Genomic DNA, 15,594 nt, shown 5'->3' on the forward strand with positions numbered 1-15,594 from the left:
TATACATAATATGAGGGATTCTCTATACAGTATCTATCTATCTATCTATCTATCTATCTATCTATCTATCTATCTATCTATCTATCTATCTATCTTGCTAGGGGGATTTCACACACCTCCCTAAATGTGCTTGGAAACAAGCCTAAGTCTTCTGGTGGCAGCTCTTTTGCATCAAGAGCCATGTGCTCTCCTCCTGCCAGCTTCCTGGACGGCAGGTGGTGCCTCTGAGCATACGGAGAGGGCTCCTCTGGCTCCCCCCCCCCATTGTTAAAATCAGCGCTCAGAGCAGCTGGAGCCTCAGACCAATAGCTCTCAAAATGATGGTTGCGGTTATTTATTGATTGTTTTCCGAAAGGAATATAGCTCAATCGGTAGAGCAGGAGACTCTTGATGTTAGGGTTGTAGGTTCCAGCCCCGTGTTGGGTGAAAGATTCCTGCATGGAGGGGTTTGAACTAGAATGACGCTCGTGATCCCTTCCAACTCTGATTCTATGATAGAAATGAATAAAAAAAGCTCAAAGCGGTTTACAAAAAAAAAGAAAAGAAAAATAAAGTTATCTAAAAATTTACAACCATAATTTGAAGCATGTGGAAAGTTAAAACCACAGTAGAACAAATACAAACTTTTGAAACATCTGGATAGGTTTGCCTATTATTTTTTTTATTATTTTTTAGAGCATTTGTTCCTCCTCCTCACACTAAAGCCAAAAGGGGTCCCAAAGTGGCTTACATACAATCCATTAAAGTTAGAATGTAAACCTGCAGGGAGGGACTAAGAAGCAGGATGCAGAAGGAAAATGGGACAGGGAGGGAAGAGGAAAAAAGCAAATTGCAGCACTTGTTCTGATTACATTCTTATATCTTCCTTCTGCTTCTGGGGATGGGTGTGTCAGAGCATATGATGAGTGCCTCTCTTTCACGTCTGGGTATGTATGTATGTATGTGTGTATGTATGTATTTATTGTTATTCTATATTATTTATGGACATGGCATTTACAAAGAGCAAGTATGAAAGTGCTTAGTGTTTAAAAGTAAAGCACAGGCTGCCCCCCTCAACTCTAACCTGATACAATAGAGCATTTCACCTTCATTTTCTATTGTTACAAGAATTTTAAGGTCTTAGATATATAAAATAGATGTTCATAAATGTATCAAGCAAACACATACAAATATGTAAACCACATGTCTGACACCCACAGAAAAGTCCTGAAACCATTTTCACTCTCCCAAAGTGACCTCAAATTTTTCTTTGCAAGGTTGAAGGAAATGGGAATTCTCCCCATTGTCTCTCACAAATCCCACATTTAAGATATGAATAGGGCGAGCCTGTGACCTGGACTCAAGAACTGAGTATTTACCATTACAAAGGAATCGCCAGACTGCCCAAATAATGTAATCAGTTATCATTCTCAGGTAACATGGCAGACAGGTTTTCTCCTGTAGACCACCTCTTCTGTGAAGTAGGTATAATGCATCTGGGGGGTGGTCTTAAGCTACAGGGCGGGCAATTTAAAATGTCTATATAAGGGCTTGCGCGCATGGCTTGGGGTTCTCCTCTTCTCTCCTGCGTATGGGGGGAGCATCCTATTGCAACAGCTTTATTAAAGATCAGGCTTATGGCCGCTTTGCTTTTGTATATCCTGGTCTGGTCTCTGTTCATTTCCTAACCGGTTTGAGCCTTAAAAGGTACGCTCTCTCCGAAGGTCCAGTCTTCCTTAAAAAGCTGAACCCCTTGAAGGGACCCCATTTTTATTCTTATTTCACCTTGAAGCCGCTCAAAGGTGTGTGTGGGGGGAGAACAGAAATACTGTTAGTCGAGTAAGTCCAAGGAGACTTGTTCTCTTTGTAGCCCCTGAAGAACTGCCAATTCTAAAACTGGCCCTGGATTGAAAAACCAGCCTTCTCTTTTCCCAAGCTCTGCCATTTATTTTGATTTCCCACAGATTTTGTCCCTAAAGGGTTCAGGTCTCCAGAGGTGGTAATATTCTAAGAGCACCAAAATACATGAGAAGTTGGCTGGAGCGGAATTATTTATATAATGTGAACTATGTTCTACCCGAGTTTGGATGTACTCTACAAATAGGTTGAAGGCTGTACTGTGGCATTCGGTTTCTTCTATTAATAATGCAGAAATGAGGATGATTTTCAAATTGCATGCTGTGAATTCTAGGAAAAGGTAAATGTGTTTTCTGCCACTAAATTAGTCACAGCAAGTCTTTGTTGAAGCATAAAATGGTGGAAATAGCAGTAAGGTGAGATTAACACAACACTCCTATGAAAACCTATCCTGGGAGCAACATGTCTTGAACCCAGCAGGACTTTCTAGTGAGTAAATACGCCAGGACTGGTCTGCAAGAGAATACAACAAAATTAAGTGTTTAATCAAGAGATGTGAGGAGGGGAGCACTGAACCAGGAGGCGGCATTTCAGCAGAATATGTGAAGTTAAAATCATTGCTCAGTCTTTCCTTGTGACAGTTTTTCCCTATAATTTTGCACTTGAATCAATAAAACCACTGAGAATTAGTCAGAAGCCCCCATTTCAGTCTGCTGCTAAACATGATGCTGCTCCTCATGGAGGATAAGGCTAACAATAATAATAATAATTTATTATTTGTACCCCGCCCATCTGGCTGGGTTTCCCCAGCCACTCTGGGTGGCTTCCAGAGAGACCAAAAATGCACTAAAATGTCACACATTAAAAACTTCCCTGAACAGGGCTGCCTTAAGATGTCTTCTGAATGTCAGGTAGTTGTTTATCACTTTGACATCTGATGGGAGGGCGTTCCACAGGGCGGGCACCACCACCGAGAAGGCCCTCTGCCTGGTTCCCTGTAGCTTTGCTTCTCGCAATGAGGGAACTGCCAGAAGGCCCTCGGCGCTGGACCTGTGTCCGGGCAAAACGATGGGGGTGGAGACACTCCTTCAGGTATACTGGGCCGAGGCCATTTAGGGCTTTAAAGGTCAACACCAACACTTTGAGTTGTGCTCGGAAACGTATTGGGAGCCAATGTAGGTCTTTCAAGACCGGTGTTATGTGGTCTCGGCGGCCGCCCCCAGACTGGCTACTTGCTATGATGGCTAAACTACGGCTCCACGGTTAGAGGCAGTAATGCCCCTAAGTATCAGTTGCTAGAAGCCACAGAAGCTCAGGTTCTGCTTGCAGGTATCCCCCAGGCATCTGGTTGGCCACTGTGAGAACAGGTTTCTGGTCTAGATGGGCCATTGGCCTGATCCAGCAGCCCCTTCCTCTGTTCTTACAAGCACAAGATTGCCATCACAATACCAAGAGGCTTAAATCTCCAAATGTAGGACTACGATTCCCTTTGGTGTGGTGTAGTGGTTAAGAGCGGTAGTCACGTAATCTGGGGAACCGGGTTCGCGTCTCTGCTCCTCCACATGCAGCTGCTGGGTGACCTTGGGCCAGTCACACTTCTTTGAAGTCTCTCAGCCCCACTCACCTCACAGAGTGTTTGTTGTGGGGGAGGAAGGGAAAGGAGATTGTTAGCCGCTTTGACTCCTGAAGGGGAGTGAAAGGCGGGATATCAAATCCAAACTCTTCTTCTTCTTCTTTTCCTTAAATAGATGACCTGATTGTAGCCCACTCCCAGATCTCCCCCAAGTTCCTTGCTCCTGTCTTCACACCCACCTGGCCTTGTCCAATATTTCTGCCCTAATACCTGAACACATCACTTCCTGTGACCTTTGCTTCGCTGCCTTCAGCTGTCCAAAGGCTTCTCGCTGTCCTTCCTTGTGCCTTGAACTGCCTCCTGAAACACCTCAGTCCGGCCACCTTCCTTCTTTCCTTTGTGGAAGAACCAGCCTCATATATATCCAACATACTCAAATCTAATTAATGCACCAAGGGGTTAAAACCAGGCTTAGTTCACCTGGGGAGGGACTAGGCGATCAAGGCTTTGTTCACCTTCCTAGTCTACCTGAGCCCAGTGTGTAAAGACGTCACACTGGTTGCTCCAGTTTAGCTGCATGACTCTATAACAAGCCTCTCGAGTTCCTATACCAATAATTTAGGAATTTTCACCACTTTGCAACTAAACCAAGTTTTATGCCCTTTTCGATTTTCTGAAGCACATGAATCTGACCTTTGGAGTGTTCGCAAGTTTGCAACTTGCCAAACGCATCATCTTCTTCTATGCTGGGGGGAAAGGGGAACTTTGGAAGGAACTCAAAAGAGCATATTTTAAAGGACTAACAGCCTATATTTCCATGCTTTACTTTGCTGCATATTTTGTGATTTTAAATCTCTGCTGATGTTTTCTCGCCAAAGAGCTCTTGCCCCAAACTTGGATCTTGGCATTCAGGAATTCTCCTTTTACACCTATTTTATCCTTGCACCTACATCCTTGAAGTCCCTTCTCAAAACAGCTTTTCTGTGAGATCTCTGCACCATCCTGGGAGTCTCCACACCACACTGCAGTGGTCCCCAACCTTTGTAGGCTCAGTGGGTATATTTAGATTTTTAAGTGACAGGTGCAATCCCCCGCTGCTCACTTCTCTCTCTTTCACCATTAATTTGCCCAATATAAACAGCAATCATGAACAGGCAAGAAAACACTCAGATGTCCCCCTTTTATTAACTTTTAGGGCAGAAGTTTTACACCACATTTTTGAAACAAAGAGAGCGATCTCCTTGCAGTGTTGGTAAACCAACTCTTGCAGCAGCATTGTGAAGACAACCCCAACCGAAATTCCCGAATAAGTTTGTGTCAAGTTCAGTTACAGAAAAAGCCAGATCGCTCTCTGCCCGAGAGCAAAGGTCACGCAAATCCATTTGTGTACTTGGGTCTCTCAGGGGGAAAGGGTCTGCCTGAAAACACAGAAGGATAAAGCATTAGCCTTCAGAGAGACACCACTTTGGAGCAATGCTAGGAAGAACAAGAAGGCCCACAGGGGCAGGATGCTGGCATCTTTCCCCAGAAACCCTGTAAGCAGACTGCACAGCAGTTACAGAAGCAAGCTTGGAAGAGGTTTTCGTTTCACATGGCTCCGATGTCGATACCCCTGCGGGGTCCTTATGGCAACACCTCTGCCGTGGTGTAGGTCTGAAACAGCTCAGAAGAGCCTGTTCAACTGAGACGCCAGGCTCTTCAACAGCACCTGGATACCAGCCACAGAGTCAGCGCCATCATCTTCTCATTCTGAAGCTGGGCTTTTCAGCATCATCCTCTTCCTCAGAAGTACCTTCGTCTTCCTCTTCACTGGTCTGCTGCTTTGGGGAATGGTCGGAATCTGTAGCCGGTAAAAACATGATGATCAGGCTACTTGCTTGAGGGAAGAAAGAACTGAATAATATTATGGATTGATAGGTAAATGGAACCATCAAATTCAGAGCTCTGTGGATCAGATGGTGGAGATAAAATGCATTTCTGGCCTGCTTGTGAGTTTCCAGAGGTATGGCTGGCCACTTACAGTTGAGGTTTTTTGGTCTCTCCCAGCAAAGGCAAGGCAGTTCTTTTCTCCCTGCCTTCCCCAAAATGGCGAGGCACATTTTAGGCCAGGGATGTGGAACCTGTGGCCCTCCAGATGCCAGAGTACAACTCCCATCCCTGACCATTGGGCATGTTGGGTAGGGATGATAGGAGTTGGTGTCCAACAAATTCTGGCAGGCCTGTTTTAGGGAGGAGCAATCCTCCTAATTCTCCAACTCTCTCAGACTGGTAGGGACAACAACATTGGGCAACTCTTCCCCATTTCAAGAATCAAGGTCATGTTCCCCACTGGGCTGCGAACTCTACAGCCTCCCCTTCCTACAGACATTGCTGCACTTCGGTGAACCCCCCAAAAAACTTGGAAGCAACAGTCCTCCCATTGCCTCAGGCACCCAGGATTAGGATTACTATACAGAACGGCTCCTCCTTCCTTGGTTTTGCAGATATGGTTTTGAGAGTTCTTTGTCCCTGCAGAGAGGGCAGCTGCTTTGCCTCAACTCATCTGAGTCCATGGAGCTTCTGATCCTCCAGTGGTGCCCTCCACATGTTTTGGACTACAATTCCCATCGGTGCTGGTTGGGACTGACAGGAATTGTAGTCCAAAAGCAGATTGGGTTGGGGAAGGCTGCTCTATGCAACCTCTTTCTCTCTCATCAGGAGCTGTGCTGTCATTTGTGCTGCCCTGGAAGATACCCACATCTTGATGCAGGCACAAGCTGCAGAAGCTCAATTCATTTCAGTGGGGACTTGAGAGCGGAAGGAGTCTCCTGGTGAACTGAACTCCAGAAGATGTGTTTTCACATTACCTGCATGTTCACTCTTTTGTTCAAGCTTACTCTTCTTCGCCAGCATTTTCTTCTCTTTCAACTTCTGCCTGTAAATCAAGGATTAAATGCTCCAAATGAACAAGATGCCCTTTGCCCCAACATTCTGCAGATTCCAACCCTGATGCTAGCAAAAAGAGAACTGAGCTGTGTAGTTGTTCAAACGCCAATTCTTACTGCTCTGGAACCCAACCTATTTCACTGCTGATGGAAGAGCATGTGAACAGCTTTGAAACATGTTTGCCTTGTTTACCAGGAGGGAACTGCTATCTGTTCCCAAATAATCCTAGAGGTAGGATGAAATTTGCCTCTCTAGGAAACTGTTTTCAGGAACTGCAGACAGGTGGACTTGCAGCCACCTAGAGGTAAAAACTGGAATTATTCCTTCATAGGACTGGCAGCTACATACTGTATCCTGTTTTTCTGTCAATGGAGATTTCCCCCACTAAGGCTCCTAGCCACATGGAAAATCAGACCTCTATGCCAATCACGGCACAACACTGTTGAGATCAAATCTGCTGTCTACACATGCTGCCTTCCCATGGCAAGAATTTCTCCTCACCCTGCGCCTGCAATTCTTTAAGGGAAAACAAGATAGGTAGCTTCTTCTTAAGGAAGAATCTCTAGTCTGGCCCTTAAGTCATTTTGGACTGTAAACAAATATTGAACTGTTGCCCTTGACCCTTCCTGCCTCCCCTCATTCTGGATCCTGTTTCCCTAGGCTTCCTGTACAACTTTGACCTCACCGTTTCCTTCTGCGCTTGGCTGTCTGTTCTTCCGCAACAATCTTGTTCTTTTCTAGCTTCTTCTGATATTCCTCATCCAGTTTTTGCTGCGACAAATCACAGGGAACACGTCATTACAATCCCAGGGCGGGCTGCAACAATTTATTATTTAGAAAGCTGAAACAAATTACAGTCACGGGAATAGGGTGGGTTTTGAAAACACCTTTTTCAGGTGCAAAGGTCAGAGCGAAGAGGTGCATTTTCAGCATTCCATGAAAACTGTAGAGTGAAAGTGGCAAGCACACCTCTCCGGGGGAGCAATTCAACAACCGAGGAGCTGCTGCAGGGAATGCCCTCTCCCAGGCTGCCACCCCCAAACTTCAGAGGATGGCACAACTACCAAGAGGTAATTCTCCACTGATTTTAACACCTGATAGGGTCTGTAGGGAAGGAGGCAGTACAACAACTCAGAAACGGTCAGCCAAAGGAATCACCCAACCTTTTCAGCCATGGCATCCATAAAATCTTGCCTCTGGTATTCTCGCCGGCGAAGGTGTCGGTAGACGTGGAATTCCCCACTGCCAGCCCCAGCACTGGAACCTGCCAAGGAAGGGGTCACAGCTTATTGACAGAGCAGGTGCATTACAAGTGCAGGCGGCGACCCTGGTGCCTCCTAGGATCTCAGGTAGCAGGCGATGGGAAAGCTGCTGCCAGCCAGAGGAGACAATACAGTGGTACCTCGGGTTACATACGCTTCAAGTTACAGACTCCTCTAACCCAGAAATAGTACCTAAGGTTAAGAACTTTGCTTCAGGATGAGAACAGAAATCGTGCTCCGGCGGTGCTTCAGGTTAAGAACAGTTTCAGGTTAAGAACGGACCTCCGGAACGAATTAAGTACTTAACCCGAGGTACCACTGTAGTTGGCTAGATGAACAAGGGCAGGCTTGACTCTATGAAAGGCAGCTTCACTAGTGGCTTGATCACATTTCATACAAGTAGGAAATTAGTCTGAGCCTGAAAAGAAATTCTCCTTTTCACATATGGGGAAAAAACCCAAATGTACACAGAAAGCTTGCTGGGAAACCAGCAGCCACACTAGGGACCTTGCTTTTGGGGACTCCTAGAAACCTTGTTCGTGCCATTTTCTCCTTGCCCTTCCTTTGGCTGGAATAGAGCAAATGCTATCACCGCTTTCCCCTTTGGTTTGTTGTGCTGATGATAGGAAGGCAAATATTAGTTGTCTAGATACAGGCTCGTAATGCTCCCTAGCACAGTGGGAAAGCTTATGATTTACCCGTGGGAATGGGATTGTGTATAAACCATGCTATAAAGACAAAGTACAAATTTGCATGTTTATTCATTGCTGGACGTTGCGGTGCAGCTCACTTTGCTTAGAAGGGTCTGCGTGTGGTTAAAAACCTCCAAGCCGCCTCTCTCCCTTTGATCTCTGTGCTGACCTGTCAGAGAATCTTTAGTTGTGATTCCTGTATTGCAGACAGTTGGACTAGATGGCCCTTGGGATCCCTTGCGACTCTACAATTCTGTGATTCTGTCCTTGGAAGTCAAAGCTGCATCCTCTTTCATTTCTGTCTCCCCTCTCAAACTTTCTCCGGAACTCAAGTGGCAAGTTTATTTTGGAAGTATCTTCTGAGAACAAAGAGGCAAGCATGGCTTCTTTGTTCCACCAACTACTTAGTTAGCTAGGACAAAAGAATTCTCTCTTAAAAATAATGAACTTCCCTTAATAAACTTAAGCTTTCTTATTTTATACTAAGTCTCATTCTGAGTGCCTTCCAATTAAAGGTGTGCTCCAAGTAAGGATTCATTTCACTAAAGGTAACTTCTGCTGTTACACACAAACTCTATATGCTAGCATAAATTATGCTGAATTGAACAAAATTTCCAAATCTTAGTATTTTGCATATTTATTCTAGCTTTATTAGTCACAGTGAGGGTTAAGAAGCTATGATGGACACAGAGATCTTGGCTACAGGCACCTGAAAATTAATCCAGCAACTCCTCTGGTTTCTTAGACCATTTTGAAGGATATCTTTTCAGCCATGCAGGCTAGAAACCTGCTTTTCGTCTAGAGTGAAGACCAGGGTTCTCAGAAAGCAACACTCCTGATCATGACAGATACACAGAGCCCTGGCTACAGAAGACCCAGATTTGGAACCCCATTTGTCTATGCTGCTTCTCATCAGTGTAAACATTACTTTTTTAAGTGTGCACACATCTCATTGCCTGAATCATTCACTCTTCTGATTCTCTGTGTTTATGGTCACAAACGTCACACATGATTTCAAACCTTGGGGATTCAGAAGTGTGACTCATACCAATAATCACCCAAATGCCAGTGAAAAATAATTGGTAATATGGCAAGGGCAAGATAGCTGCAAGAACACCCCCTCATCCCCTTCAAAGTTTCAAGCCCCTTATCTTATGACTACTCAGTCCTCATCTATTTCCCTTCCCTATTAAGCACATTCCTCTAGAAGCACAGTGCTTAAGCTAAGAAGCCACCTAAAAATAGCTACTTACCCATAACATCTCTGACAAATTCTGGAGGCGGACGGGGCGCCCATTCATTGAGCTTTTCAGGAATTGGAACTGTCTTATCCTGCAACAAGAAATGAGCAATACTGTGACACTGTTTCTCTAGGAGGAGAGAGCAATTCTTCAAAGCTATTAAAGCACGGATCTAAACAGAAGTGGGAACATTAAGGAAAACAGAACTGATCTTTTTGCCCGAGAATTTATTGGGCATTTGGCTGCAGACAATAAAGTGTCACACTAGCTATATCATGGGTGATAAATCCTTTTGATCTGAGGGCTATATTCACTCTTGGCCACCCTCTGGAGATCACATGCCAGGGTGGGTGTGGCCTTCTCACACACATATACACAAAGAACACACACAGGTACATATAGGTCACACACAGACCTCCCCTCTCCTCAACTGATCTATCTACTCTTATTACCCCATGTATCAAATGATTGAGCTGATGACTGGGGTAGGGATGACTTGCATCCCCATCAGCGTGCTGGATTGGGAAGTTTGCACTTCTCTGCCTGCCTCAGTGTTGCAGCTTATCTACAGTGGTACCTTGGGTTAAGTACTTAATTCGTTCCAGAGGTCCGTTCTTAACCTGAAACTGTTCTTAACCTGAAGCACCACTTTCGCTAATGGGGCCTCCTGCTGCCACTGCGCCACCGGAGCATGATTTCTGTTCTCATCCTGAAGCAAAGTTCTTAACCCGAGGTACTATTTCTGGGTTAGCGGAGTCTGTAACCTGAAGCGTATGTAGCCTGAAGCGTATGTAACCCAAGGTACCACTGTACTTTTTCCTTTCTTCTCCTGCTGCCAGAAAAACCAGTCAAGTGTTGGCTCAAGCTCTCAGAATGGGGATTAACCACCCTAACCCATTTTCTCTATGTGTGAGAATATAATGAAGTACAGTGGTGCCTCGCAAGACGAAAAGAATCCGTTCCGTGATTCTCTTCGTCTAGCGGTTTTTTCGTCTTGCGAAGCAAGCCCATTGACGGATTAGAGGATTAGCGCTATTAGCGGCTTTTAGCGGCTTATCATCTTATCAGATCAGCTGATAAGCGGCTTAGCGGCTTAGAAAAAGGGGGGGGGAGGAAAAAACCCCGCAGGAACTCGCAAGACATTTTCGTCTTGCGAAGCAAGCCCATAGGAGATTCGTTTTGCGAAGCACCTCCAAAATGGAAAACTCTTTCGTCTAGCGAGTTTTCCGTCTTGCGAGGCATTCGTCTTGCGGGGCACCACTGTAACAGGTTTTCTTGCTGAATACAATCCCATGCTACGTACATACATGTATGCATGGATGTGCACGCACACACATGCATACACACAGAGCAGCTCGGAGCGATGGACAGAATTGGTGAGATCTCTGCTGAATGTGCTTAGGAGAGTAGGGTCAGGTAGCTGTACCCACATATACAGATGTGTGTTCCCTCAAAGGACTTCAGAAGGGAACTGCAGGATTAAAGTTACTTATGAGTAAAGACACTAGGATGAGATAGGATGTGAAGAATAGGACACTAAGCTCTCCCCTGCCCTTCTCCACAAGCACTCACTGCAATAACTACACAAGTGGAATTTATGCATTTAACTGCATTTAGGAATCTACACACACAAAGTGTTCAGGGCAATGCACATTTAAAAGCATGTTCTACTCAGGACTGCAGTCCCCTTCTGGGAGTAAGCCTTATTAAGTGGAGACTCAAGTCACCTCCAGATGTTGGTGTGGGGGGACTGGACCACATTGCATCAAAGCAAGCGTTATCCCACACTTTTCAATGCATCTTCCTGGTCACTTTCTGTAGCAGTTAATTCTGATCTTTCACGGAAGAACTTTTATTGCGCAAAAGCTTCACATCAGCTTTCTTTGTGCAGCCTGAGCTTGCCAGGATATGGCTGAATCCCACCTGAAAACACTGACAGCGTGGAAGCACCTTTACTTCAGAGTCAACATGCACTATGTTGTAAGAATAAGTAACTTTTACTTGTTGGGCTGCCCACACTTTTAAAGATCCGCTTCAGAGGCTCTCCAAGTGTCCCGACTCCCTGGCAAGGTGGGTGGCCATGTGGGAGAGGCCCTTCTTTATGGTAGCCTCACAGCTATGGCATTCCCTTCCCTCAGATATAGTGGTACCTCGGGTTATATACGCTTCAGGTTACATACGCTTCAGGTTACAGACTCCACTAACCCAGAAATAGTGCTTCAGGTTAAGAACTTTGCTTCAGGTTGAGAACAGAAATCGTGCTCCGGTGGCGTGGCAGCAGCAGGAGGCCCCATTAGCTAAAGTGGTGCTTCAGGTTAAGAACAGTTTCAGGTTAAGAACGGACCTCCGGAATGAATTAAGTACTTAACCTGAGATACCACTGTATTTCCAAATTGCAGGCTTTTTGAAAAGGCCTATAATCTTCAATTGGCCTTTCAGGCATGATGTTTATTAGCTGAGAGATGGCCTGGGTGAATAAGTTTTTATCTGGCTCTGTTAAAAAGAAATTTATTGCTGAGTTGTAGTTTTAAAACTTTGCATTGCTGTTCCTTGTATCTTTTTGTTGTTTTTGATTGTACTTCAGTTTGAAAAGGCATCTGCACAGAAAAGCAGCCATATATATATATACATATTTTAATGGATGACCATTTAAATATATGCCTTCTCTTTTTATGCTGCCATAGAGGCATCCATGGAGAGCTACCCTAGAGAGCTCTGTTCAGTCCTGCAGAGTAGGCAAGCACAAAGTAACAGCAGTCTGTTGGGAGTGCTCTAGGCTGTAAGGTCTATAGGCAGATGCCTACTCCCACCAAGTACAAAACCAATGAGATTCAAGCTACATTTGTAATTTGCCTCAAAGACCTAAATAGGGGGAAATCAACATATAAATTTGTTCAATAAGTGCATACATGCAAGCCAATAAGTGCATACATGCAAGGCGGAAGGAGATGCTCACTGCCAAAGGGCCTGGTTAAACAGGATGGGATGAGGGCACCAACACCTTCAACTTTGTATCAGAGTATAGACTCATATTGTGTTGTGCCACACGATCGAAGAAACTCCCACCCTACTTGTTTCACTTTTGGGGCACCAGGCAAACTCTATTCTATTCTCCCAGACCTCTAAAGTCCTCATTCCACCCTTCATTTTTGTTTTTGCCATCATTTTTGATGAGTGGTCTAGTATTACCTAATAATGCAAATGAATAGGGGAAGGATACGGATCAACAGGATTGTGGCATAGGAACATAAGGAGAGCCGTGCTGAATAAGACTAGAAGCCAAGAATCCTCTTTCCCCGCAGTGGCTAACAGAATACCCCTGGGACACCCATGATCACAGCATGAGCACGATAGCACTTTTCTGCTGTTGTTCCCTAGCAACTGGTCTTCCGAGACACTCTGCCTTTCTTTCACGCTAGAGGTAGAATATAGCCATAATGCAGCCTTTATCCTCCATCAGCTTCCCCATTTCCTTTTAAAGCATTCTAAGTTGGTGTCCACTGCCACGTCCTGTGACAGTGAGTTCCACAGATTCCATACTGTGTGAAGAAGTACTTCCTTTTGTCTGTCAAAACTCAGGTTCCAGTATTATGAGAGAGGAGCGGGGCGCGCGCACATGGAATTTCCCCCTTATGTGCACTTGATTCCCCCTGTGGGTAAGCAAATACAGTGGTACCTCGGGTTAAGTACTTAATTCATTCCAGAGGTCCGTTCTTAACCTGAAACTGTTCTTAACCTGAAGCACCACTTTAGCTAATGGGGCCTCCTGCTGCCGCCGCGCCCCTGGAGCACGATTTCTGTTCTTATCCTGAAACAAAGTTCTTAACCCGAGGTACTATTTCTGGGTTAGCGGCATCTGTAACCTGAAGCGTATGTAACCTGAAGCGTATGTAACCCGAGGTACTACTGTACTCCCTTCTTCATACAAGTTAACTAGGAATCGGGGGAGGGAAAAATATATTAGTGGGCAAGCCTGGTGAGGGCAGATCAGGACTGCCAAATATAAGAGAAAAGAGGAAATAAAAGGGGGGGTGATTGAAGCTTCATTGAAGCAAACTGAGTAAGAGGTAGTTACTGAGGGGGGGGGTTCCACCTCACCTATCCCCAACTGGAGGCCCTGGTGCCTACACTGCAGGGGTGGGAGCGGGGAGAAGTAGCCACGCCCACCAACACTTATGCCCCGCCCCCTCACCGGATTCCTCATCAGCCTCTCCAGCTTCAGACGCTGCTCGTCCGCTGCGCTCCGGGGAATGACCAGCGGCTGCGGTTCCTTGCGGGGCCGGGAGGGCCGCGTCGGCCCCGCCGCCATCCTGCCCCCCCGTTTTGGTTTCCCCTCCGCCTTCTCCTGCGCAAAAGGCCGCGGCCCCGACCGATGACGTCACGGAGGGCGACGGTCATAGAGGCATCTTTCGAAAGGGGCGGGGCGGCGGGGCTCCCTCCCTTTCCTTGTCCCGCGCCTTCCCCTTCGCTCCGCCTCCTTTCCGGCAATATTCATGAGGTCTGTTACATATTAATGAAGGCGCGAAAAACAGGCCAGAAACGGCGGTTGGTTTTTCTTTCGAAATGCGTGTTAAGCGTCGCTTCTGAGGCGATGGGAGAGGGGGGGGGGAGTTCCCAGAATCCTTCGCGGTCTTTTTTTTTGCATTCTGTTTTTCTTTATATGCCAAATTTAATTATCCTTCACACAACGTAAGGATTAGTTTTGTTTCTTTTATTCTCAGAGCTTGGCAGCTAGTGATAATTTTTTAAAAAATAAAAAATGCACCACAGCATTAAGTTACACCAATGGTGTCAATGTTAGTTGCCAGCTGCTTCGAGGAACTTCATTGTTCAAACGTTAAAGCTTCATATTCCTACATTGCAGATGGTGGAGCCAGATGATGCTCAGGGTCCCTTCCAACCCTACAATTCCTATTCACGCTTTTGATGAACATATTGCATGGCAACTTTTAAAAAATACCAGTTACCTATTGCACTTTTAAGTGGGGACCTTGCACTCCATCATAGATATACTAGCACAGATTTTAGCTGGTTTTGATCTGCACTGCCAGCAGGAGCTTTCAGCAGAGTCTCTTAGCTTAGAGCAACAGCCTAACCTTTATAACCTAGGAAAGCAGAGCTTGTGGTGTGTGTGTTTTTTTTTAAAAGGAGGCTGAGTTAAGTGATATTTTAAATAGATTGAAATATACTCAGAGTCGCAAAGTGATTTCATGCTCTTTATTCAGCTCATAGTGGTGAGGAGGAATGAATGAAAGTCCCCTCACAGTATCTGCTTTATATACACTATTTACACAATGGGCTGCACATGATTGGCTAATTCCGGAATTCTACTGTAAGCCAATCAGGTTGTGGATTCACTTCAATCTGGAGCAGGATTGGGTGGTTCCTGCCAACCAATCATACTGCTGCATTGTTCTAGGACCAATCAGACTGCTGCATTCTGAATCCTATTGTTCTAGGACTAATCAGACTGCTGCAATTTGGATCCTATTGTTCTCAGTACATAACAAGATTAATTCATGATCTCTCCCCTCCTGAACCACCCACCCAATCAACTACTTTATAGCCCTTGGCAGGGCTCTCAAACATCTACAGTACAAATGTCCATGTGGGTACAAAGCAGTTGAAAAATCCACCCTAAAGGCAACAAAATTTGCTGATATCACAGCAAGATATGGCAACTACTACAGTACACAGCAACCACCTAGCCTACTAGTCCAAAAAAACTGAACAAACCCCGGGGCAGGGGTATTTATTTGTAGCATTTAGATCCCACATTTTTCTCCAAAGAGCTCAAGGTGGCATACATAGTTCATGGCCAAGTGGGAATTTGAGCCCTGGTCTCCTGTGTTTCCTAGTCCTACATACTAACTGCTATAGCCACACTGGATGAAATCTTAACTTTCTAAAAACCGGAATAGGGCCAATACGGGTGGCTTTCCAATAAGAGAATTGTTCTGCACAATGATTCATACTGTTGCTGTAGATTAGATTATAAGTGAACCCACCATACGCACAAAATTCACACAATTTGGGCAGCAATATCCTACTTTGAATTGAAAATA

The 15,594-nt window shown here is 45.3% G+C and overlaps 1 protein-coding gene across 1 annotated transcript; it reads right to left on the reverse strand.

The window, feature by feature from the left end:
* Nucleotides 1-4,570: 4,570 nt before the first annotated feature.
* Nucleotides 4,571-13,907, reverse strand: PRKRIP1 (PRKR interacting protein 1). The gene is made up of 6 exons (XM_082201605.1): nucleotides 13,722-13,907; nucleotides 9,542-9,620; nucleotides 7,498-7,598; nucleotides 7,020-7,105; nucleotides 6,256-6,323; nucleotides 4,571-5,249 (listed from the first exon to the last, which is right to left on the reverse strand). Exons 1-6 carry the CDS (start codon nucleotides 13,836-13,838, stop codon nucleotides 5,146-5,148), a joined length of 555 nt encoding a protein of 184 aa, XP_082057731.1. The 5' UTR covers nucleotides 13,839-13,907; the 3' UTR covers nucleotides 4,571-5,145.
* Nucleotides 13,908-15,594: the final 1,687 nt, after the last annotated feature.

This window comes from Podarcis vaucheri, assembly GCF_965113315.1.
Source record: "Podarcis vaucheri genome assembly, chromosome: 15".
Lineage (NCBI taxonomy): Eukaryota > Metazoa > Chordata > Lepidosauria > Squamata > Lacertidae > Podarcis > Podarcis vaucheri.